Source organism: Cebus imitator, unplaced genomic scaffold (assembly GCF_001604975.1).
Source record: "Cebus imitator isolate Cc_AM_T3 unplaced genomic scaffold, Cebus_imitator-1.0 Scaffold9, whole genome shotgun sequence".
NCBI lineage: Eukaryota > Metazoa > Chordata > Mammalia > Primates > Cebidae > Cebus > Cebus imitator.
Genome location: NW_016107324.1, coordinates 3,852,870 through 3,877,856, shown reverse-complemented (window position 1 = coordinate 3,877,856; position 24,987 = coordinate 3,852,870). Strand labels below are relative to the sequence as shown.

Here is a 24,987-nt window from a genome sequence, read left to right as displayed (position 1 = left end):
GAAACTCCGTCTCAAAAAAAAAAAAAAAAAAAAAAAAAAAAGAATAAAAGTATCTTCAAAAGTATATAGGAAAAAAGTCAAACATCCGAGAAAGCATAAGCCCTCCAACTGCATCTTTTTTTCTTTTTTTTAATTTTATGCTCCAAGTTATTCCCATGTGACAGGAAGATTGAAGTCTACTGGTTTTGTAATTAGCAAAGATTAAAGTGCTCCTTTTCTGAAAGTTTAGGTTAGAAGCCAACTGGTGATTTGCCATGTTTGAAGACTAAAAGAAAAAGCAGCCTGTCTATGAGTTATTTAACATCTCTTGAAGAATTAAAGTGCAAAGAATGAGATTATTTGAGTATATTTATGAATGATTCATGTATCTTTTTAAATAATGCAGTACCTTATCCTCTCCATCGCATACCCATGAGACTATGGTATATAATGGGAACTTTGCCAACACCAGTGCCCTTGTCACCTTTTCCCCAATTTCCTTATTTCTCATAGCAATTTGCACGGCACTGCACACAGGTTGTTATTCCATAAATATCTGCTGCTGGAAGAACTGAATAAAAAACCAGTGGGCCTTTCATGCACTACTATCTGGTTGTCAATGAACAGCTTTGCTGGGAAATGCCTGATTCAGCACCAAGCAGAAAAGAAGGCAGAACATGCCTGCCTCAGCCCACTGCCCTTGCTAAGCAGTGACATCGCAGCAGGTGCTTCCTGCAAGGTGCCCAACCTTGTGGCATCCAAGGAGCCTGGAGGAAGAGTAAGAACTGACTCCCTTTCCTCACTCCCTCCTTGCACTGTACCCGCTGAATCCCCTGAAGCTGCCCAGACCTATGGGTGTGTTCTTCTGGCTTCACCACGCCACCCAGTTCCTTCCTTTGTCCACTGCAGTCCTTACTGCAAATATGAACGCACCGATGTGAATGTATCAGTGTGACAGGCCTCCATAACAACTGTTTCAGTACTGACTGTTTAAGTTGAATATTAAAAGCCAGTGCCTACGGCGGGCGCAGTGGCTCCTGCCTGTAATCCCAGCACTTTGGGAGGCTGAGGCAGGCAGATCACGAGGTCAAGAGATCAAGACCATTCTAGCCAACATAGTGAAAATACAAAACAATACAATACTAAAAATACAAAAAATTAGCCAGGTGTGGTGACATGTGCCTGTAATCCCAGCTACTCGGGAGGCTGAGGCAGGAGAATCGCTTGAACTTGGGAGGTGTGGAAGTTGCAGTGAGCTGAGATCATGCCATTGCACCCCAGCCTGGGCCACAGAGCAAGTCTCTGTCAAAAAAAAAAAAAGAAAGAAAAGCCAGTGTCCTTATACAAAGGCTGGAATATAACAAAAAGCCCACCAAGAGTTTTTTTCTAGGCCTTTTCTGGGCCTTAAAGCATGACAAAATAATGAGGGAATTCTTAACGGGACCCATTTAGGATTAAACAAGTTTTATTGGGGATCTGGAAAAACTCCCCAGGACTCCACAGACAAGTTTATTGGGAGTATGAAGGAACTACCCAAACCTTCGTGATTTACCAGGAGACAAGATAAGGGTAATCACCCCAGCACCTGGACCCATTTAGATTAAGTAAATTTATTGAGGCTCCAGAGGAAGGTCTTCAGGATTCTGACCTTAGTTATAGATTAAAAGAAGTTCATCACTTATGTCTTTAGATGAATGCACATTTACACATAGACATATAGCTTAGAAGGTATATGTATAAGCTCTAAAAACTTTGTAATTTTGAGTTGGTCTGGGGATAATTTCCAGGCCTTCTCCCTATGACCAGTTGCAGAAATAAAAACTCTCTTCCTCCCCTGTTCATCTGCATCTCATTATTGCAATGCAGAAAATAGCAGTCCAACCCTCAGTTTGGTCCAGGAACATCAGTGCCATCATTTTTAATAGGACAAAAGTAGCTTCCATGTCCTCTTATAAACAAATCCAAACAAGATACTGCAAAGAAAGCACAGCCTGAAAAACTAAAAAAGAGAGAGAGAGAGAGAAATTACATTCCCCAATATACCCTTTTCTGAACTCTGAAATTTTATATGATAGTAAAATTAATGAACTCAGCATTTCAAATTGCAGGCCCAGCATAAATCACCACTGATCCCGAAGGTATTAACTATCTCCAAGGTTGAAGATAATAGCCTTTGCTGTATGCACGACTTAGCAACTTTCCCAAATTACTTCCTGCCCTCCTCTGGGGTCCAGCTTCTCACAGAGTGATGACTTTCAACTCCTGAAGCTGAATCTCATAGGGCAGAGACTTCAGGAATCAAAAACACCCCAAAGAAGTTTCATTACACAGTAAGAATAACCCAACTGAATAAAGAAATTTCCAAAGTATGAAACATCACAACTTTCCTTTCCCTTCCTGATAGGGAAAAATCCCTCTTAAGTTCACCAGGCAACTATGAGTGCCCTCCTGCACAAGCTAATTTTGCTTTGCTCTCTGATTTACCACATCAGCCCCTTGTCCTGGAGTATGTGCTCCGGAAATTCTAAGTACAGAGCCCACCCTAGAAGATGAATGCTGTTCTCACCTGAGTGTTACTATGATGGCTGATGGTTGCGCACATGCTGTGATGAACGTGACTATGAAAAGAAAAACTAAGAACGGGATAAGGGTATTGCAGGTCCGTTTACACTTCCCAGACACAGCATAACCGTTCTCATTGAGATAAGTCTTGACAATAACCACACGGAGCTGACTGCGCTGTCCCACAGTGGGCGGAGTGATCACTTGCCGACTTTGGACACAGGTGCATTCTGTATAATTCCGTATCTAAGTGAGCAAAATAAAGATCAGTGGTGTGCCCCTCGAAAGCTAACTGTGGCATAGGAATGTAAAGAGGAAGTTAAATAAAAATAAAATAGCTCGAATAATTTTTAAAACACAAAATATTTCATTGAAAATAGCTTCCTCATTGATAACAGTAAGGATCTCAAGTGTGTGTCTAACAAAACCAAAGTCTGCTGGTCAAAATTATTTAAACCTAAACTTTTCTGAGAAGCTTTCAACATTCAATACCATTCACATTCCGCATGCTTGCTTTTGTCATCATTATATTCTGCCTCAATTGCTGTTCACTCTTGGGCTATCCAATTAGAGAAGCCCCTCAAAAAACAGAACCAACTTTATTTTTCTTTGTGTTCACAGAGCACGAACCTAGCACAACTCTGGTCACACAGTCGGCCCTAAAGTAAACAATCTAGTAAATGCAGATAGTTCATAATGCAACCATGATGACTTCAGCACCAATACTAGTGAACATCGCATTGGTGTTCCATTTTCTTTTCTTTTTCAACTTTTATTTTAGATATGGGGGTACATGTGCAGGTTTGGTACATGGGTCTATTGCGTGATGCTGTGGTTTGTTGCACAGATGATCCCATCACCCAAGTAGTGAGCACAGTTCCCAACAGGTAGTTTTTCACACCTCCCTCCCCACCTCCCCACTGTAATAGTCTCCAATGTCTATTGTTTCCATCTTTGTGTCCATGAGTACCCAATGCTTAGCTCTCACTTATAAGTGAGAACATGTGACATTTGGTTTTCTGTTCCTGCATTAATTTGCTTAGGATAATGACCTCCAGCTGTACCCATGTTGCTGCAAAGGTCATGATTTTATTCTTTTTTATGATTGTGTAGTACTCCATGGTGTATATTATCACATTTTCTTTATCAGATTCACCACTGATGAGCACCTAGCTCCATTCTATGTCTTTACTATTGTGAACAGTGCTGCAATGAACATACAAGTGCATGTGTCTTTTTGATAGAACGATTTGTTTTCTTTTGGATATATGCTCAGTAATGAGATTGCTGGGTTGAGTAGTGTTCTGTTTTAAGCTCTTTGAGTAATCTCCAAACTGCTTTCCACAGTGGCTAAGTTGATGTACGTTTGGGTGCATCCATTTTAAACATCCTTTTAGTCCCTTTAGTTAGCTGGTGCCCTACACCCTCTAGAAGAGCAGCCAACTCTGTGGATGTAACTTGGGTCTACCTACTCTAGCCTCCACCCAGTACTGCTCCTGGTCTCTGACAGAGTCAGACGATGAGCTCAAATTCACTTGTTCACTTTTTCCAACAAATATTCATGAACCCCTACACTAACATGCCAGGTGTCATTCTAGGGGACTGAGGATACAGAAGAGCAAGAGTCCAAGTCTTCTGTGTTAACTACCGAAATTTCTACTTAAGGCAAATAAAAAGAGACAAATAAAACACTGAACGGTGTCACAGGATACCAAATAAATAAACAAACAAAACCAACAAATGTTAAATAAGCCGATAACCTTCCTCCTACTACTATGTTTCTCTTCACTTAATGGACTTCAGCTGAACTGGCTCCCATTGCAACCTTCGAACACTTGAAGCAGCAGCAAGAAAAAGTATAAAGATGGGGCACTGTTTGGCTGTCATGCTCAAAAGACCGCTTGGCAGTTTTTAAAGGATGAGCACTGACTCACAAGGAAGGATTTAGCCACCAAAAGAAGAGATCTCACTGTCTCTTTCAACATGGTGACACAGTGGAGCTCACCAATTATATAATGGGGAACAAACAACAGGAATTCTCAATTTATCATTGCAGTTTAAAACTGAGACTCAAAAACAATATCCAAAACATTCAGTGGATGGTATAGTCCCTTATCACCTGAACAGAACAAGCACGTGCATTTGAACCTTTTAATGAAAGCAAATTCCTACCATCTGTTCTTCCGCAAAGAATCAAACCAGGCTTAATAAGAAACTGAGTAGAATATGAAAACCTTTTCCCACAGCATTATAGCCCATTTATAATTTACAGGAAAGGGAATTCTCAAAATAGCCTATTCTTGAACTGTCAGAAATATCTTTGCTTTCAAAGGTTTTTTTTTTTAAGCCTGAACTAAACTGATAGTCTATGAAAAATGGCCATCGCCCATCTTCACAGACTGCAGTCAGGGGAGGTGCTTTCCTATTCTCTTCTATCGGCACCAAATGTGGTCATCTTGACCTTCAAATCCATCACAAGGGCACTGTCAGAGAAACAAATGGGAGGCCTGGAGCTCAACCTTATCAAGTTTCACTGAGTTGGCACAGAATGTAAAGTAGGAGAAAGCTGATATGAAACCAAATCCCTGCATCCAAATGTTCCAGTCATCCCTGGGAAAAAAAAAATAATAGCAATGCATAATTTTCTTTCCTCTTAGGTTTGCGTCAGAGGCATTTTGTAGGCTACTTGGAAGCTCTTGAAAAGAAAGACTGAAGTCGTTGTGGCTGCATATGAATTTCATCACATCCTTCTCACAGGATGTTGGGCTAACAGAAGAGGAACTTGTGAAATATACTCACCCCAATGCTAAGATTACCACTATTAACACAGCCAGCCAGACACGGGTTAAAGTATGTAATTCCATCTGATCCACAGACTGGCTCATACTCGTGTATTTTACAACCACAATTAACGTTGCAGCTTCCTGTCAGATTCCTATGGGGCATGGTGAGAGAAGGTCTAAGAGAGAAGAGAAACAGATCATGAGCAACACTTACCAAAATAAAACTCACAGGAAAGGTCTTGAAATTAATAATTTGTACATTTAGAGAAAATATTCTTCCTATCAAATCAAAGCCATGATATCTGAAGCAGCCACCCTCCACAATTATTTTTGTGACTTTAAAACAAAACAGAAAGAAAAATGTTTAACTGTCTGGTACTACAGATTCAATGCTTTTTACCAAATGACTGCCTCACCTCAATTTTACCCTCCCTCTTGGTGCTATGAACCTGCTCTCAACATGTGGGCTCTGCAAATCTAACCCTAATATAACTAGTCACTTACTGCAGGCACCTGACTCTACATCTTAACAAACCTGTACCTCAATTTCCTTATAAAATGGAGGAAATACTTTTCAGTATTGAATCAATAACATCATTGTGAACATATGATTACAGTTAAAAGCCATCTGTCACGGTTACTAATATACGTTCCTTTGACCAAAAACTTTTATTCTATAATAAATTATCAAAGAAAGACATGGGACATGGGACTCTCAAAAATCAAAAGGAAGTATTTTCAAAGATGATTAGGAATCACATTGCTATTTTGACTTAAACAACCAGAGAATAAAGATTAAGCAGTTCTTCACTTAGGAATGCCCAGGTATGGATCCACAATCACATATGGTGGGTTTCTTGTCTTGAGATCGTGGTGTCTGATACAAAGAAATGATACCATATGGAAAGCTCGAAGAAAATAAATTCAGGCAACAAATAAAGAGGGAAGGAAAGGCAGGTAAGGATATAGGGCTGGGGAGAGACGTGGAAACAAAAGGCGGTGGTAGAGCAGAGGAGCACCTGGGGGACCCACAGCAGAAGGAAAGGGCTCCGTCTGCTCATACCCCATGACCTCTTTGCTTTTGTGACTACCATTTTTGTGTTTCAGAGATGAAATATTGTTCCCAAAACTATATGAGTTAGCAATAGCAGATCCTTCATCCAACCATCCATTTATCAAAGACCTTTAGCAATTTATCCATCCATTCAATAAATATTTTGGAATGTCTGCTATGTACCAGGTCTTATATTTTTTAAAATAGATTTAGAGGGGATAGATTTAGAGGGGGTAAAAGTACAGTTTTGTCGTGTGGATATCTTGTGTAGTAAAGTCTGGGCTTTTAGTGAACCCATCACCTGACTAATGTACATTGTGCGCAATAGGTAATTTCTCATCCCTTAACTCCCTCCCCCGCCACCAAGATTTATCTTTAATGACTATGCTAGTACCACGTGTACAGTAGTATAGCTCATCCCACCCATGCATGTTAATCGGTGAGTGTTGTTTTCTCAAAGTTTTTCTCCTGTGGCGGTTTTCATACTTTGATAATTGAGTCCTTAAATTTTAATGGGGAAAACAAATCCAAAACAATATTATAGTCTTATCAAGAAAGCCTTCTAACAAGGCAAAAGGCAAATGAATTCTGTTTTTCATTCAAGTCACTCCACAGAAAAAAAATTATTGCAAGACTCTTATAATCATTACATCCACAAACTCCTAGTGTCATACCATCTTAAAGTTTGTATATGCCTAAAAATATATTATTCTAGACTAGTGAGTCTCCATTGGGTCAATTTTGCCCCCCAGGAGACCTTTAGCAATGTCAGGAGACAATTTTGGTTCTCACAACTGAGGGGGTGCTACTGGCATCTAATGGGCCACTAGTTCCTACTGAGGTAGGAGATCAGTGGCACCTGCTTTGTGATCACAGGTCACAACCCTGCTGATCAAAACAGGATGTAGTAAAGAAACTGGCCAAAACCAGAAGGTCCAAGAATTGGCAACCAAAGCGACCTCTACTTGCCTTCACAGCTCATTATATGCTAATTATGATACATTTACATAAGACACTCCCACCAGTGCCCTGGCAGTTTATAAATGATGCCATGGCAATGGCCTGAAAGTTACCTTATATGGTTCTGGGAACTCTCTGCCCCTTTTCCAGAAAGCTTGTGAATAACTTGCCTCTTATTTAGTATATAATTAATACTGGATGTAAATATAGCCAGCCAGCAGTCCACAAGTGCTTCTCTGGGCCACTCCGCCTACGCTCTGTCTATGGAGGCGCCCTTTAGCTGCACATTGCTGCTCTAATAAACTTGCTTTCTTTCACTGCCAGCTTGCTCTTGAATTCTTTCCTGTGCAAAGACAAGAACCCTCCCAAACTGAGACCCAATTTTGGGGTTTTGCCTGCATCACTGCAATGCACAGAAAGAGCCCCACCACCTCCTGTAATAAGGAATTATCTGGCCCAAATGTCCATAGTGCTGAGGATGAGATACCCTGTTCTAAACCAACTTTCGCATTGTTCAGATGATGAGATTGAGGTCTGAGCAAACGAAGCGATCCACTATGAAGCTGGTCAGTAAGACGCTAGCTGTTGTCACACGAAAAGTACTCAGTGTGCATTAGTATTCTCTTCACCAGCACTTGAAGAACTAACCTGCAAGTCATAACCAAATAAAAGCACTTTTATGTGTCTGGATGCTTAGTCATAAAAATGACAAGCTACAGTCCCGTACCGGTGGTTATTATCATTGTTATTTAGAAGCTATACGGCATTGCCTGTTAACAGCATGCTTTGCATTCATCTGTGATAGCCACAGATTCCAAACGCCTCTCCTTTATGAGTATGTCCATGCAAGAGAAAGCAACCTAAAGAAAATATTAACAGATGCTCACAACACAGTGATTGCAGGGAAGCAAAAAGCTTTCCTGAGTTTAGGAAGCTAGCGCAGTCCCAGGTCACCCTTGGGTATGTTTGCTTTTCTTATGAGATCATGGTGTCTGATACGAATGAAAGCTACCAAATGAAAAGCTCTAAGAAAATCAATACATGAACAAATATAAATAGCAATGGAAGGAAGTGGGCATTCATGGAAAAGTTATTAGGAGAGAAGGTGATCATGTTACACACACAAAAAGCTGCTGACATGGTTTATCCTTTTCACGGTGCTGAAAATCACTTTTAAGAATAATAATGTCCTGTCTGGTGGTCATTCACTCTCCAGAAAACACACTGGATTCTAATAATAGCGCAAGTTTAAACCTGAGTAACACCAAGCAATCTCTCATTAGCCTGAAGTGAACCCATCATGAGAGCACAGAACGCACAAGGACTACTTACTGAAAGCTGCACTCGGCCTTGTGCAAAGGGACGGTGCATCACCTTCCCAACAAACAAAAAGCATTTCTGGCAAGATAGAAAACTGCACAAAAGCTTCTTGTTGAAGGTAGTCCTCCAAATAAGAGGCACATGTTAACTCAAGAATCAATATAAGTGTTAATTTTGAGTAAGGCACAGGGCCTCGATAGCAAATACCTTAAAACTGCGTGGTCCACAATATTTTACATAAAAATCATGGAATTACAGAGCTAGAGAGAGGGAGGAAATCTGAGATAATCCAGCAAACTTGCTAACTTCAAAGAACAGGAAGCTATAAGAGGTATCATGGCAAGCCCCACAATCATTGAGGCCTCAAGAAAACCAGCCCTAGGGAGACGGCAAGAAAGAAAACAAGAAGTAAAAACAACAATCTTCTTATCCAATCTTAGTCAAATTAATCACGTATTTAAAGTAATATATAACAGTAAGACAGATGGTTGTTAAACATAATTCAAACCATTTCTGCGATAGGGCCATTACAGCTACGTATGTAAGAATACAGTGGCCCTAAAAAACCACATTCACACCCCAGCAATTGTGTCCCATCACCCTACCCCAAGACTAAAGAACACTTGAACTTCCCCATCTAAGCATACTTCTACTACATACTTCTATTGGTCTCTATAAATCAAAGAGAAGTCCCCTAACTTTCTTAAGGGACTTCTGCCTCCTTTCAAGTTTCTCTCTATTAAAAGATGTGACAAGTAGAAAACCATACATACTATGCTCAAGCCATGTGGACTAGAAGAACATGATTCACACACACACACAAGAAAAAAAAAAAAGAAGAAGAAGAAAGAAAGAAACCTCTTTAGCAAAATATACTAATGAGCTAGAAAAAAATTAATATCTTTTTCATAATTTCTTAACATCAATTTATCTCAGTCTTCCAGAAGATTTCAATGAGAATGTTTCTTTTCAACTCCACTTAAATTTTTGGCTTCATATTAGAACCCTTCCTTGGCTCTACAGAGCTATGCAACTTCAGGTTTATAATATTATCCTCATCATCATAATCATCATTACCATTTAAAACTAACATCAGCAGAACCCTATTTTTACTCCATGAACTGCGCCCTGAGATCTCAAAGTAAGTTGTCTCATTCATTCCCTGTGAGAATTGTCATTATTATTGCCATGCTTCCAACTTCCAGGTGAGGAAATTGAAGGTTTGAGGGGGTAGGTACTGCCAAAGTCACACAGCTAGTAAGGGTCAGAAATGGGTTTAAATCCAATTTTATTTCACCATAGCGTGCATCTGTAAGCCCCAACACTGGCAGGGAAGCTTTGTGTAACTGTCCCTAGTTTTACTTCCTCTCGCACAGGTCTTCCAGATGGCTTACTTCACTTTCTTCCCGGAGAAAGTTCTAATGCAGTTTTTCTGGCACTCTGCTTTCAGCGTTTCTGAGTGTGAGTCAGAAAGAGCTGGGTTCAATGTCATATCCACAATTCACAAGTGCCGTGAACTTCAGATTTCATATTTGTAAAACAGAGATCAAAATGTCAGCATCACACGGTTGCTGTGGGGCATTAGGTGGGTGAATGTATGGCCAGTGGCCAGCATTGTGCCTCGGACATAATATGCAATGAGATATTGGTGTGCTGTCTTTCCACACTTAACAGAAGCATGAATGAACAGAAGTAACAGAATCACAAACGTGAGGAGTGCAAAAGGCTACCATGACATTTTTCCTTTCAAAAAGGAAAAAGGAGTTTTTTAATTTACTCCTACAGAGAACGGTAGGAAAAACACTAGATGAAGATCTAGTTTCAGGCCTGCCATTTAGTAGCTATGTGACCTTGGACCAAATCTTTCTGTCTATGGCTATTAAATACCCCTCCAGGCTACATGAAGGAGAGTGAGAATGATCAACAAAGCACAGTATACAATAGCATATGTGCTAGCATAGGTTTAGAAGAGGACTGTATTCATGGAAGTTGTGATTACTGTATCTAATTGTTATTTTTATTGTGAAAGCATCCTCGGCTTTGTAGATGACAAATTTAAACCAGGTATAACTTGAAACTTACATGTAATAACCCACAATGTGTACACACTATCTCTTTAAGTCTAGAATCATTTGAATAAAATAATGTGTCCCTTATATAGCTTTTCAAAATACCTTTATTTATTATTAAATAAATTTCTACTCATTGTAGAAATTTTTTAAAATACACAAAGACTAAAAAATTAAACTTATGCATAGTGCTACACCCAGGTATATCCACTTTTAATGCTTTTAGTATCTTTTGTTCTGGTCTTTTTTCACTGTGCATATAGAATTACATTAATAATATATTGCTACCAAGATTATATGTAAAGTTTTAAATTCTATTTTATCCCCTGATAACATTACATAACAAACATTTCTCTATCAACTATGTTAATATAAGGGTATAGACTGGCAAACTTGGTCCTAAGTTCAATAATATTCATAGGCTTTTTTTTTTCTTTTTTTTTCCCCCATTTATTTATTTTATTGCATTTTAGGTTTTGGGGTACATGTGAAGAACATGCAAAATTGTTGCATAGGAACACACGAATATTATGCAGCCATCATAGGTATTTTTTAAATAAAAAGCCTTATCATGTTTCAAGATATACACCTTACAGGGGTTATGCCGATTTGTTTATATCTCGGTTACAAAATTTAATACTTAGCAGAAAGAAAATTTGCTTATACTTTATATCCCCTTGATACTCCTGAAATGAAGTAAAACAAATGTTGTTTGTGTCTCCAAATAGAGCCAAAAAAAAGATGAACTCATGTACTTACATCTAGAAGTGAACTCTAAACCTATTAATAAAAGTAGCTAGGATAATTCAAAAACATGTATATCTATGATCTTTCAAACAAACTTCTTTTCCCTCTAATTCTCAGACACTTCTGTGAAAATTACTGATATCTACAATAAATGATTTTGAATGGTGCCAAAATATTTAAACAATGGAGAACAAAACTTAAGCAGATTAAGCTGCCCCTGAGACACACGCAAGGAGATGAATGGTTTGAATGATATAATTGGAGAATTTAGGATGGACCTGGCCAGAAATGCAAGTCACCTGGGAGGGCTGGTCTACTGTCTAAAGACACCGTGTTGTCCTGTGGTAAAATCAGGTGTGGTGAAGAGGAAGCGGACTTGTGCCAGTGGCAAAGGTCTGAATTAACAAACTGTATTTATTTAATTTCTATAGTCTGAATATCATGGGGCAATAAAGCTATACTCAAAGAAGATACTTTAGGGAAAAATTTTGGAGCTGGGTGGGACTGAGTGAATCATCCTGTCCAACAGTCTCTGCCAAGAGCAAAAAACTGAGAAAATGCTTCCTGGTCATTTGGTAGCTCAAGAAATCACCCCTGGAAAGGTTTAAGCTCAGTAGCTCAAGTCACAAAACCAGATAACATAATAGATTTTGTTTTAAGTCCAAAAAGATTGAAATTGATAAATGAAAGTGGTAGACAGTAAAGCTGGAACTACTAAGCAATGTATCAGCACATAGTGCTGGTTATAAAGTCTTCACACGGACATCAGATTTAACTCCATTCAAAACAATTATTTGAAGAAAAGGCAGAGTGGGGGGCAATAACTCACATTACACGATGCATTTATGTAACGCATCACTTAACCAGTTTTCACGTTCAATGCCAGCTCTTTCGGGTCCAAAATGATTAGGACACACCTGTGTGAAGTACAGTCTGGCAGCCACAGATAGGAAGCAAAAACATATTTCCTAATTAAAACTGGAGGGAAATTGTGGGCGCTGGGAATGTAATTACGTGAGTTGGAAATGGGCCAGGATTTTGCTAGAGCTCTTAGGATCTTTCAAAATGAAAACTCATCAGATTTTTAAGTCTGAAGTTTCTTTTTTATTTTATAGAGGTTAGAATGCCTAACGTGAAATCTATCTTCTTAACCAAGTTTTAAGTGTACAATCCAGTATTGTCGACTGTAGACATAATGTTGGACCGCAGATCCCTAGAACTTATTTATCTTGCTTGACCAAAACTGTATTGGCTCCCGATTAGTAACAACCCATATCCCAATCCCCCATTCTAACCCTCCGAGTCTATAAATTTGACTCTTCTAGATACCACATGTAAGTGAAATCTGTGACCAGCTTTTTTCAGTCAGCATGATGTCCTCAAGGTTCATCCACGTCAATGTCCATGTTGTCGCATATTGCAGAATTTCCTTCTTTTTTCGGGCTGAATAGTGTTCCATTGTATGTATATAGTCATGTGTCACTTAATGACAGGGAGACATTCTGAGAAATGCATCATCAGATTATTTCGCCGCTGTGCAAACATCATAGAATGCACTACACAAGCTTAAGTGGTGTAGCCAACTACACTCCTAGGCTATATGGTATAGACTATTTTTCCCAGGCTAAAAGCCTCTACAGCATGTTCGTGTACTGAACACTGTAGGCAATTATAACACAATGGCAAGGAGTTGTGTGTCTAAACATAGGAAAGGTACAGGAAAAATGAAGTATAAAAAATAAAAAATGACACACCTGTATAGGGCGCTTATCACAAATGGAGCCTGCAGGACTGGAAGTTGCTGTGGGTGAGTCAGTGAGTGAGTGGTGAGTGAATGGGAAGGCCAAGGACATGGCTGTGCACTGCTGTCGACTGCATAAACACTGCACACTTAGGCTACGCTCAATTATTAAAAACCGCTGTTAAAAAAAAACCCCACTGTTCTTTCTTCAATAATAAATTAACCTTAGCTTATTATCAGCTTTTACTTTATTAACTTTGTAATTATTTTTTAGCTGTTAGACTATGTTGTAATAGCGCTTAGCTTAAAGCACACATTGTACTGCGGTACAAAAGTATTTTTTCTTTATATTCTTATTCTATAAACAGTTTTCTCTTTTAACTTGTTAAACTTTTTGTTAAAAACTATGACACAAACACACACATTAACCTACACCTACACAACGCCAAGATCAGCAGTATCACTGTCTTCCACCTCCACATCTTGTCCCAAGGTCTTCAGGAGCTGTAACATGCATGGAGCTGTCACCTTCTAAGACAACAATGCTGTCTTCCAGAATACCTCCTGAAGGACCTGCCTGAGGCTGTTTTCCAGGTGACTTTCTAATAGGTAGAAAGAGTATGCACTCACATAATGATTAAAAGTACAGTATAGTAAATGCATAAACCAAGAACACAGTTGTTTATTATCAAGTACTATGTACTCTACACAATTGTATGTGCAGTAGCATTGTAGGACTGCCAGCACAGTAGGATTTTTTTACATCACTACAAACTTGTGAGCAACGCATTGCACTTTGACCTTATGACTACAACATCATTAGGCAATGGAATGTTTCAGCTCCATTACAATCTTATGGGATGACCATTGTATATGTGGCCCATCATTGACTGAAACATCGTTATGTGATGCATGATCATACATTTTCTTTGTCCATTCACCTGTCTATAGACATTTAAGTTGTTTCTATATTTTGGCTATCAAATCTGAATTTTCTTAGAAAACCACTAATAACACATCAGGTTCATACTACAAAAGACCATGATTCCATTTTGGCTCCACAGGAAAAGCTTATTCTCCCAAAACATCCCAACTCCATCCCAGGTACTTAGGTGATTCATAAGTACTTGATGCTAATCAAAGATAGGTCAGTCATTAAGTCCTTTTAATGTTAGAAAATTCACCATGCCAGTAAACCTGGAGCCCCTCACATAAACTTTAATGAATGGAACTGGCTTGTATAGTAGCTTTCTTTGTTGTTTTCTTTTTTCTTCTGTCAGAATAGTTTAATAATCAAAAGTATGCAGTGTTGCATCCAGAATCAAAGAAACCTGATTTCAAACCCTGGCTCAGCCATTTTCTAGTATGACTTCAAGCAAGTTACTTAACCTCTCTGAGACTTTCTCCTCACTAATAAAGAGAAAAATATCCTTAAATAGTTATTTATCAACTGCTTGCTATTTGTGTGTTTTATCCCATTTTATCCTTCCTTTAATCTAAGAGATGAGCACTATAATTGATCACATGTTAATGTTGAGGAAATTGAAGCATAGAAAGCCTAAAGAATTGGCCAAATATTTTATTCAATCCTCACATCAATCCAACTAGATAGATGCTATCTCTAGTCTCACCTTAAAGATGTGGAAACCAAGCCCAGGAAAGCCAAATAAGTTGCCTATATACAGACAGCCAGTATGTGGCAAGGCTAAGGTGAAAATCTAGACTGGCTGATGTGAGAGCAACAGAGCAAATGCGGTAGGCATGCAGAACAAGTAGCATGATGCCTGTCACTCAGCTGCTCTGAAATACCAGAAAACTGTGCAATACCGAGAAGTAGATACATCTCCAATAGTTCATTCAGCAAGAAGGTGGTGTGTGCATGCAAGTGCATACCTCTATAAAACACACAATTTAAAACAGCACCTCAGTGTGGTGTTCAGAAAGAACACAAACTCTGATAGAAATCATCTAGATCTGATTCGGCTCCACTCCTTATTAACTGATGAGTTTGGACAAATCACTTAATTTCTGAGCCTTAGGTTCTCTCACTAAAATAGAGATCATAATATGAACAGTAGAGGGATGTTGTAAGCATGAGACATGTGTAAGTGCCAATCACACTGAATCAAACATGTAGCTTACAAAGACTCCTCTCTTCGCTGCCACTCCCTTCATCTTTCTCTTTATTGACTTCAAAGGGAAAAAAAGCCACATGCAAGTCATAAAATCATGCAGAACAAGAAACTAGGCAGGCCAACCCATACTGTTGAGCAGGTTGTACACTGCACAAAGGCATCCAGCTAAGGGAACAAAGATAAAATGTAGCTCACACCCTGCTTGGAGAAAGGATTCCATTTTCGTTCACACAAAGGTATCTGCTACTCTAAAAGTGGCATGCCTACTCAGCTGCAGCACCCAGTGGTGTTTTCATTCATTCATTCTAGACTATATTAGTAGAACTTGGGGAACCTGACAAATTCTCCATAGAAACTGGGTTCTTCTTTTGCTACAATGTATAAACTTCTTTTAAAGTCAGACTGCAAATATTTAAACAATTGGGTCCTTGAAGCAGCTTCCAGCATTCTTAATCAGGTTACTTTTTCTAGATTGAATACAACTAAGTGAGAAAAGATGTACCATAATTCATGGATTAGATCATAAAGATGTAAATTTATGTCAATTTCATAAGAGTTGCAGCTTCACTATATGAGTAACATCCCTGAGCAGAGACAGGTGCCACACATTCATTCATCTATTAAAGAAGAAAACGGAGTTGCTTTGCATGATCTAGAAGGGAAGGGAGTAGAGATAAGAAACTAACTTTTTTCAACATATGTAAAGTGCTAGATTCTGTGCTAGGAAATATGCGAACCTTCCCCATATCATCCTTGTAAGGCTGGTTGCTTTGCTGGGAGTTTCTTTGCCGGGAGTTTGGACGCGCCCATCTCCCTCCCGCTTGAAAATTGCATTATCAGAATATGCCCATCATCTAGCTTTGCCTTGGAAATCCCCTCTGCACTTGGCACCTAGCCCGCCTTGGAAATCCCCTCTGCACTCAGCCCTTAGCCCGCTCACCGGAAATCCCACCCACCTACCAATAGCAGCTCACCCCGTCCACATCCTGTTTCTCCAAATCCAATCAAACGCCTTCACTCCCTATAAAACCCCACTCCTGCGAGGAGTCCTGCGCGACTTCCCTGGCCCCTCTCCTCAGGACTACAGAACCTCGCCCGGGAGCTGAATAAATTAGTATCTAATTTTCTTGTGCTGGCCTCAAGTTTCCTCGTTTTTAACTCAGCAATAAACCTACAGAGAATAAACTTTACAATCCTCATTATCCAAACTACAAATATTTGGTTAAAATATTCAAACGATTTAAACTAAAGGTTGCCAGGTGTGGTGGCTCACATCTGTAATCCCAGCACTTTGGGATGCCAAGGCCGGCAGATCATCTGAGGTCAGGAGTTCAAGACCAGACTGGCCAACTTGGTGAAACCTCATTTCTACTAAAAAAAAAAAAAATTAGCTGGGCATGATGGCAGGTGCTTGTAATCCCAGCCACTCGGGAGGCCGAGGCAGGGAAAATTGCTTGAACCCAGGGGGCAGAGGTTGAAGTGAGCCGAGATTGTGCCACTGTCCTTTAGCCTGGGTGACAGAGCAAGATTCTGTCTTAAATAAATAAACTAAAGGATGAGGATAAGAGAAGGAGACACTGACTTTTACTTTTACCCTTCTGCACTATTTTAATGTTTTCAACCAAATGTATTTGCAATTATGCTTGTAACCAGGAGAGATGAACTTTAATTATGCTCGCAACCGGGAAAGATTGACATTATCACCAATTTTATATATGAGAAAACCAAGATTCAACAATATTATGTAATTTTTTTGCTGGGTCACACAGCTAGAAAATGATAGAGCCAGTACTTGCCTTTGAAAACAATACTGTGTTAGACAAATCAGTTTGAGGAGATAGAAGAAAGAAGTTCAGAAAGTTCATTCTTGATAACTTCATCTGTCGCTAACATTGGCTACTAGGTTGTCTGCTAAGAAAAACAAGGCCAGGGTAAGATAAAGGACTTGAAGAAATGGGTTTAAAAATAAAAACAGAGCCACTGTCACAGGCATGAGAAAGGAAGCTGACTGGGATGAAGTAAATGGGTTGCTCAGCAAAGATGAGGGCCTGCTAAGATTGGAACTCATAAATTTGTAATGGAGCCAATCAGCACAATTATATAATTTTTCCCAGTGCTGCTGGGCAAGCCCAGCAGCAGTTCATTCAGGCTGGAAGAGGGAGGTGTGGTATTAAGCAAGGGCTTTAAGAGTCTTGAGGAAACTTGCTGTTTAAAAGCAGGTAAGACGTGGACTGTGCCTTCCATTCCTTTCTGAGAACACACTTGAAATAAAAGCAGAGTAAGATTAAAAGGAAAGCGTGGCACCAAACTTCACAAAAATGGCAAGTAGATAGGCATGGGTTTATGTGAAACAGGCAGAGGCCGCCTTGGAGAAAGAGGAGCCAGCCTGCCCACTGGAATCTCCACGGATTCAAAGCTCAAAGTCAGCAGATGTGACAAAGCCAAACATGAGACGTGGAGGGAAAACCGTGGGACTTCCTGGAGATCTAGGGAAGAGAAAACACTATCAGTGAACCCTTCCAGTCTCAGTTATCCGTTCCCTCCAATCTCCAATTTAGAGCCCAGAAATTCATCAAGAAGTGCCTCTCTAAGGAAACTGGAAGAAATTTTAAAAGCTGAACTTCTACTCTAGATGTTAACAACTCTGAATAAAATCCCCTCATTCTGGTATTTGAGGTATAGGGAGAGGAAAGACATCGTCTGAGAGAAGCTAGGCTGAGTGTTGTCCGCTGCAAAGCCCAGAATAAACAAACAGAAGAACTGGTTCCTTAAAACCAAATGATAAATGCAAGGCATAAAAACAAAGTTTAAAAAATTCTAATTATATGTGCAGAGAGATCTGAGAAGACACTACTCCATAAAACAACACCAGAATACTACGGAAAGGGAATGCTCAGAATACAGCAAATAAAAAAAATCCTTATAATAAAAAATGTACGTAAAGATAGAAAACAAGGTTTAAAAAAAAAAAAAAATATATATATATATAAGTGGCTCATGCCTGTAATCCCAGCACTTTGGGAGGCCGAGGCGGGTGAATCACGAGGTCAAGAGATTGCAGTGAGCCAAGATCATGCCACTACACTCCAGCCTGGGTGACAGAGTAAGATTCTGTCTCAAAAAAAAAATATATATATATATATACGTATATATACATGTGTGTATATATATATGTATATATGTGTGTGTGTGTGTATATATATATATATATATATAGAGAGAGAGAGAGAGAGATCTACAAACTGTGCCCAAGGAGCTCATATTTTAGACAAGGGACAAAAGCAAAGCATATTGTTAAATGAGATAATTTCAGATAATGTTAAGTGTCATGAGGAAACGAAGGAGAAATAATGTGATCAAGAGTGGGGGGACAGTAGGTTCCCCTAGATTTGGCAGAGAGGGAAAGCCTCTCTGAGAAGGTGGCATTGGGATCATAAGAAGGGTCCAGCCATGACAAAATCTGAGGGTAAAGTATTCCTTATGAAATTTCACAACACCTTGAAAAAAAGTATCCTAAAAACTTCCAAATAAAGTTAGCCAGAGAAATGAGAACTAGGGCTGAAATTACATTTCTTATCTGCAACAGAAAATGCTAGATGACAAATAAAACAATGGTTTCAAAGTCCCCAGAAAGATACTTATTTTTTATTTTTACATGTTTGTTTGCTTAAATTTATTTTTTAAGCTTACTTTAGGTTCAGGGGTACATGTGCAAGTTTGTTACCTAGGTAAATTGTGTCAAGAGGGTTTGGTGGACAGATTTTTCGTCACTCAGGTAATCAACGCAGTACTCAATGGGCAGTTTTTCAATCCTTCCCTCCTCCCACCCTCCGGTATAGGCCCCACTGTCTGTTGCTCCCATCTTTGTGTTCATGTGTACTCAATGTTTAGCTTCCACTTATAAGTGAGAACATGCAGTATTTGGTTTTCTGTTCCTGTGTTAGCTAGGATAATGGCCACCAGCTCCATCCATGTTGCTGCAAAGGACATGATCTCATTCTTTTTATGGCTGCATAATATTCCATGTTGTGTAGGTACCACATTTTCTTTATGTAGTCTCTCATTGATGGGTGTTTAGATTGATTCCACGTGTTTGCTATTGTGACTAATGCTGTGAATAATGCTGTGATGCATGTGTCTTTATGGTAGACTTTACGGTAGAATGATTCATATTCCTTTGGATACAAAATCAATAATGGGATTGCTGGGTTGAATGGCAATTCTGTTTTAAGCTCTTTGAGAAACCATCAAACTGCTTTCCACAATGGCTAAACTAATTTACACTTCCAACAGCAGTGTATAAGCATTTCCTTCACTCCACAACGTTGTCAGCATCTTTTATTTTATTACTTTTTAATAATAGCCATTCTGACTGATGTGAGATGGTATCTCACTGTGGTTTTGATTTGCATTTCTCTAGTGACTAGTGATGTTGAGCATTTTTTCATATGCTTGCTAGCTGTGTGTATGTCTTCTTTTGAAAAGTGCCTGCTCATGTCCTTTACTCACTTTTTAATGGGGCTGATAATGTTTTAACCTAGAATTTTATGGCTGCTTAAACTACCACTTCAATGTGAAAGAACAAAGATGTTTTAATATATTCACAGGCTCAGCAAGTTTTTCCTCCCATGTACCCTTTCTAAGGAAGTTATCTGAGTTTTTTTTCTGGCAAAATGAAGAGTTACCAAATAAACAAACAAAAACTAGTGGATACAACTGAGGAAACTTCTGAAAAGAGGTCCTAGGATGTAAGTTACGTCAACAGAGCAAGCGGTCCACAGTGAAGCAGGAAGATGGCGTTCGGGGAAAGAGGAAGATTCAGTAAAACAGAAAACATGATTGAGAACTTAGAAAAATATATGGGCATGATCAAGGCAAGTAGCAAGAGAAAGCAAAGGCCCTTAGACCTTGAAGACAGTGACACAAAAAAGATACAGTCCAACTTTGACACAACTTGAAGCAAATTCCCATCCCCTCTCTACTTAGGTAACTGCTCCTTCCCTCATACTCCCTGTTTTCCGGAGAAAATGAACCAAAGGCTCTGGCTTAAGAGCACCACACATAAAGGAGAAGTTCGGTGAGATGCTAGAATGATGACAGGGAAATAGGTAAAAGCCTGCAAAATAATCAGTGAAGACCTAGGCCCAAAATAATCAGTGAGAACTTAGGCCCATTCCCCAACTCTCACGTCTAGGCTGCCAGCAGTGAGGCTTACACTCCTGTAGCCTTCCCCGCAGGGCCCCAGCAGGAGAGAAAGGAGCATCTGTCTCTTGAGGAACGGAAGCACCTCAGAGATAAGCCCTCGGGTTCTGGTACTGCAGCACTCAGATGAAAGCTCCAGCTGTATCCACCTCCCGCAGCAAGACCCAGCAGATGACAAGCCCTGCCCTCACACACACAGCAACTACTCAACTTTTTAAGTTCTCATTGTTTAATACCAAAAGCAAGCTAAGGATCACCAGAAATTTGAACAGAGCTGCTAACACAATCAAGACAGCAAAATAAATAGAAAGTAGGCACTCATAGGACACAGAGACAAACTGGGAAAGAAAAGGAACTCTAAATAATATTGGAAAAGTAAGAGAAAATATTCCACTCATAAATCAAGATGGCTAGAAACAAGGAACAATCTGAAATCAAGCAGGAACTTTCTAAATTAAAAAATATGATAGGCTGGGTGTGGTGGCTCACGCCTATAATCCCAGCGCTTTGGGAGGCAAACGTGGGCATACTGCTTGAGCTCAGGAGCTCAAGACCAGCCTGGGTAATATAGAGAGACTCCATCTCTATAAAAAATTATCCCAGTGTGGTGGTGGACACCTGTTGTCCCAGCTATTCAGGTGGATGAGAGGGGAGGATCACTTGAATCCAGGAGGCAGAGATTGCAGTGAGCCATGATCGTGCCACTGCACTCCAGCCTGAGTGACAGAGCAAGACTCTGTTTCAAAAAAATAAAAATGATGGCCAAAATAAAGAATTCAACAGAGGACTTAGAAGATAAAATGCAAAAAAAAAAATTTTTTAAGTAGAACAAAAAAAGGACACGTGAAATAGGTAATAAATAATAAGGAAAGGAAGATATGAGAGTAATTTGGCTGTGACACCTGCCACCACATTGATGTCAGGGTTGATTCGGCTGGTCTGGCTGGATAGATGGGTGTCCCCTGCCTCCCTCTGGGCTCCACGCACAACCCCCTGAAGCTGCACACTTGGTCAAAGAGAACAACCTTCCCTGATAGAGGAAGATTATTATTTGGTCAAAGGCATACAAAAAGTTTCTGGTCTCTCCAAACAAGAATAAGAAAAGAAGAGATCAATGAAGGAGACAAAGAGAAAAAAATGGCAAGGAGAAAACGGAAATTAAAGTTTAAAAACAGACCTGAAGTATATAGTCTTCAGTCAGAAAGAAATCATCATGTGCCTAGGAAAAAATAAAAATAATCCATCTCAAAACACATCATGGTAAAATTCTGGAATACTAGTAATAAAAGGAAGCTCCCAGGAAGGAAAAATACATCACATACAAAGCATTGGGAAAAAGAAAAGCCAGACTTCCAACAAGAGCATTAGAAATTAGATGACAATGGAGCAAAAACTTCAAAGTTCTGAGTAAAAATGACTCATCCAAAATTTCAGCCAACTTGGCAATCAAATGTAACAGTGTGTATGTGTATATATATATATATATATATTTATATGTAATATTTATCAATATATATAATAAAAAGTCTCCCAAAAGAACAAAGTTACAGCCTATACAGACTTTTTGTAGGTACTGGAGGATGTACTCCATCAAAATGAGGGAGTAAATCAAAAAAGAGGACTCCACAGAGTCCAAAAAACAAAGGATCAATACAGAGAGAGGCAAAGGGATTCTCAGGATGTCAACAGGGCAGCCGGCCCAGAAACGCCGTGTCCAGACGACAGTAGGGACTGAGGGCCTTGCCCAGATGACTGCAAGGAGTGGAAATGGAACCAGGAGCTCATCAAATAGCTGGAAGGTCATGTGGAGATAGTTTTTGAGCTCTCAAAAGGTGTAGGAAGCTAGATGCAGATTCAAAGAAAACAAAGTAAATGAAAATAAGGCAATTATTAATTCCAGGAAAATCAATGTTACACAAATGAGGAGATCTAATCATGATACTGTAATCCAAAAATAAAATTCTAAGGCCCCCCAACCATCTGAATACTTCCTCCTTAGCTAGGGCTCTTTTAAAACGTAACCTGAAAAACTAGTTCAGACCTGGATGGGAAGTAGGGGTCGGACATGCCTCATTAGACCTCTCAGACAGTAGCATCAACACAGACTTTAAGTCTGATAAGAAACATTTTACAACCTAGTCTCTTTAAAGCCTGCTACCTGAAGGCTTCCTCTGCACATAAGAACTTGGGTCTCCACAGTCCTTTATCTTAACCCAGACATTCCTTTCTATGGATCCCAGGTCTTTAGAGAAACTCAACCAGTTGTCAACCAGGAAATCTTTTAATTTACCTATAAGCTGGACGCCCCTGCTTCGAGTTGTCCCTCCTTTCTGAACCAAACCAATGTACTTCTTAAATGTATTCGATTAAGTCTCATGTCTCCCTAAAATGTGTAAAACCGAGCTGCACCCGACCACCTTGGGCACACGTTCTCAGGACCTCCTGAGTGAGGGCTGTGTCCCAGGCTATGGTCATTCACATTTGGCTCAGAATAAATCTCTTCAAATATTTTACAGTTTGGCTCTTTTCATCGACAATACGCATGTCATAAATACCACAGGAAAGTACCAGAAAAGGATTTGACAACAATTTGTAAAGAGAAAGTTAAGCTCCTCATTTGCCAAGCTAGGAAGTCACAAATAATACCTTAGTTCAGATAATTTATATAATATTTCTGAAAAATACAGAGACACATCCAGAAGAAACAGCTAAAAAGAATTTAAAAGTATTGCCCCTGCAAATCAGAGTTAGCTATAAGACTGCTGGGTTTTTGCTATGAACTTTTAATTCCATTTGTGTTTTCTATTTTTAAGAAAAATAATTTGATAGAAACAGAAATTATTCTTATTAGTGATGACTAGTGACCACAGCTAGCCTTCAGTGCCTCACACTGAGCTGAGAACTTTACACGTGATACACACATAACCCTTGCCCACAACCTTCTAAGGTGATTGCTGCTAACACCACCCCAATTTACAGAAGTAATATTGAGGTTTAGTGCTAAGCCACCAGCCAAGCAGAGTCAAGATCTGAATTCAAATTCAACTGCAGAACCTGAGCTCTTATGCTATACTGCTTTTCCATTTTTAAAGATTTTATTGTTTAGGCCATCCTCTTAGGCACTATCAAGAAGCCACATACCCAGTACATGCATCTTACACACACACACCCCAACGTCTTCTGGTGGAAAAATAACTCCCAGGACAAGAGATGGCACAGTATTCTGTAATCTAAATAAGCTCTGATTTGCTATTCCTTCTCCTCACCCCCGAAACATTCTAAATTGGCTAGATGAAATCAAAGCTTTTGTTATTCAAATGCAAAGTGGAACATTTTATGACATAAAACCCCACTGAGAAACAAAAGGAAACAGAAGTGTTTCTTGGCACCAAGCACCAAAACTTGGACAATGAAGCTCTGTTAAATGAGCAGATCCTAAAAAAACTACATGTAGTTAAGAAGTAAAGGTTGGCTGGGCACAGTGGCTCACTCCTGGATTCCCAGTGCTTTGGGAGGTGGAGGCGGGAGGATCACTTGAGCCCAGGAGTTTGAGATCAGCCTGGGCAACAAAGTGAGACGTTGTCTCTATAAAAAATTAGCCAGGCACGGTGGTGCATGCCTGTAGACCCTCCCTACTCGGGAGGCTGAGGGTAGAGGATTATTCAGACCTGGGAAGTTGAGGCTGCAGTGAGCCATGAGTGAACCATCATTGCACTCCAACCTGGGGGACAGAGAGAGACTCTCTCAAAAAAAAAAAAAAGTTAAGGTTTTCATAACTCTCAAAGAAGAGCTTTCCACCTTCTTTTGGTGAGGCTGTGGGGAAAATGGCACTCACATCCATTGCTGGTGAGGGCAAAAATTGGTATAACACCTGTGGAGATAATTTGGTACTATTTATTCAATCTCACTTCTGGAAATTTGTCCTGCACATACAAAGCACACAAGAGAAGTGATAAATGCCTTGGAGTTATTTATTGCAGCATTGCTCTTAATAACTAAAAATTAACTGGGCATGGTGCCATCGGCCTATAATGCCAGCTACTTGGGAGGCAGAGGCAGGAGGCTCACTTGTGACCAGAAGTTCGAGACCAGCCTGGGCAACATAGTGAGACCATGTCAATAAATAAATAAATAAAATTAAAGATTAGGAACAACCCAAAGGTGAGCAGGTTAAATACAAAGTGGAATATAATGTAATGCTATGCAGTGGTTAAAAGCAGTGCTTATGGGCACAGATGCTGTAGCCAAATTAACAGGATTCATGGGTTAACATATGCAAAGCATTTAGGAGAGTGCTCAGCGTGCAATACAGCCAGTGTAAGAGGTGGTTATGCTTCAGATTATTACTACCAGGGTGGAAAAATCTCCAAGCTATATTGTTCCATTTGTTTAAAGCTCAGCAAAGCATGTATGAATGCTCTATTTTAGATACAAA

The 24,987-nt window shown here is 39.6% G+C and overlaps 1 protein-coding gene across 2 annotated transcripts in view; it reads right to left on the bottom strand.

Annotated features, from left to right (window-relative positions):
- SLCO5A1 (solute carrier organic anion transporter family member 5A1) overlaps window positions 1-24,987 on the bottom strand; it is a 148,807-nt gene that overhangs the window by 5,226 nt on the left and 118,594 nt on the right. For both annotated transcript variants that reach the window (XM_017544750.2, XM_017544762.2), the window contains 2 exons: window positions 5,341-5,500; window positions 2,546-2,787 (listed from right to left, as the gene is read on the bottom strand). In XM_017544750.2, coding sequence (XP_017400239.1) covers window positions 2,546-2,787; window positions 5,341-5,500 — 402 coding nt within the window. The remainder of the gene's footprint in view (window positions 1-2,545; window positions 2,788-5,340; window positions 5,501-24,987) is intronic.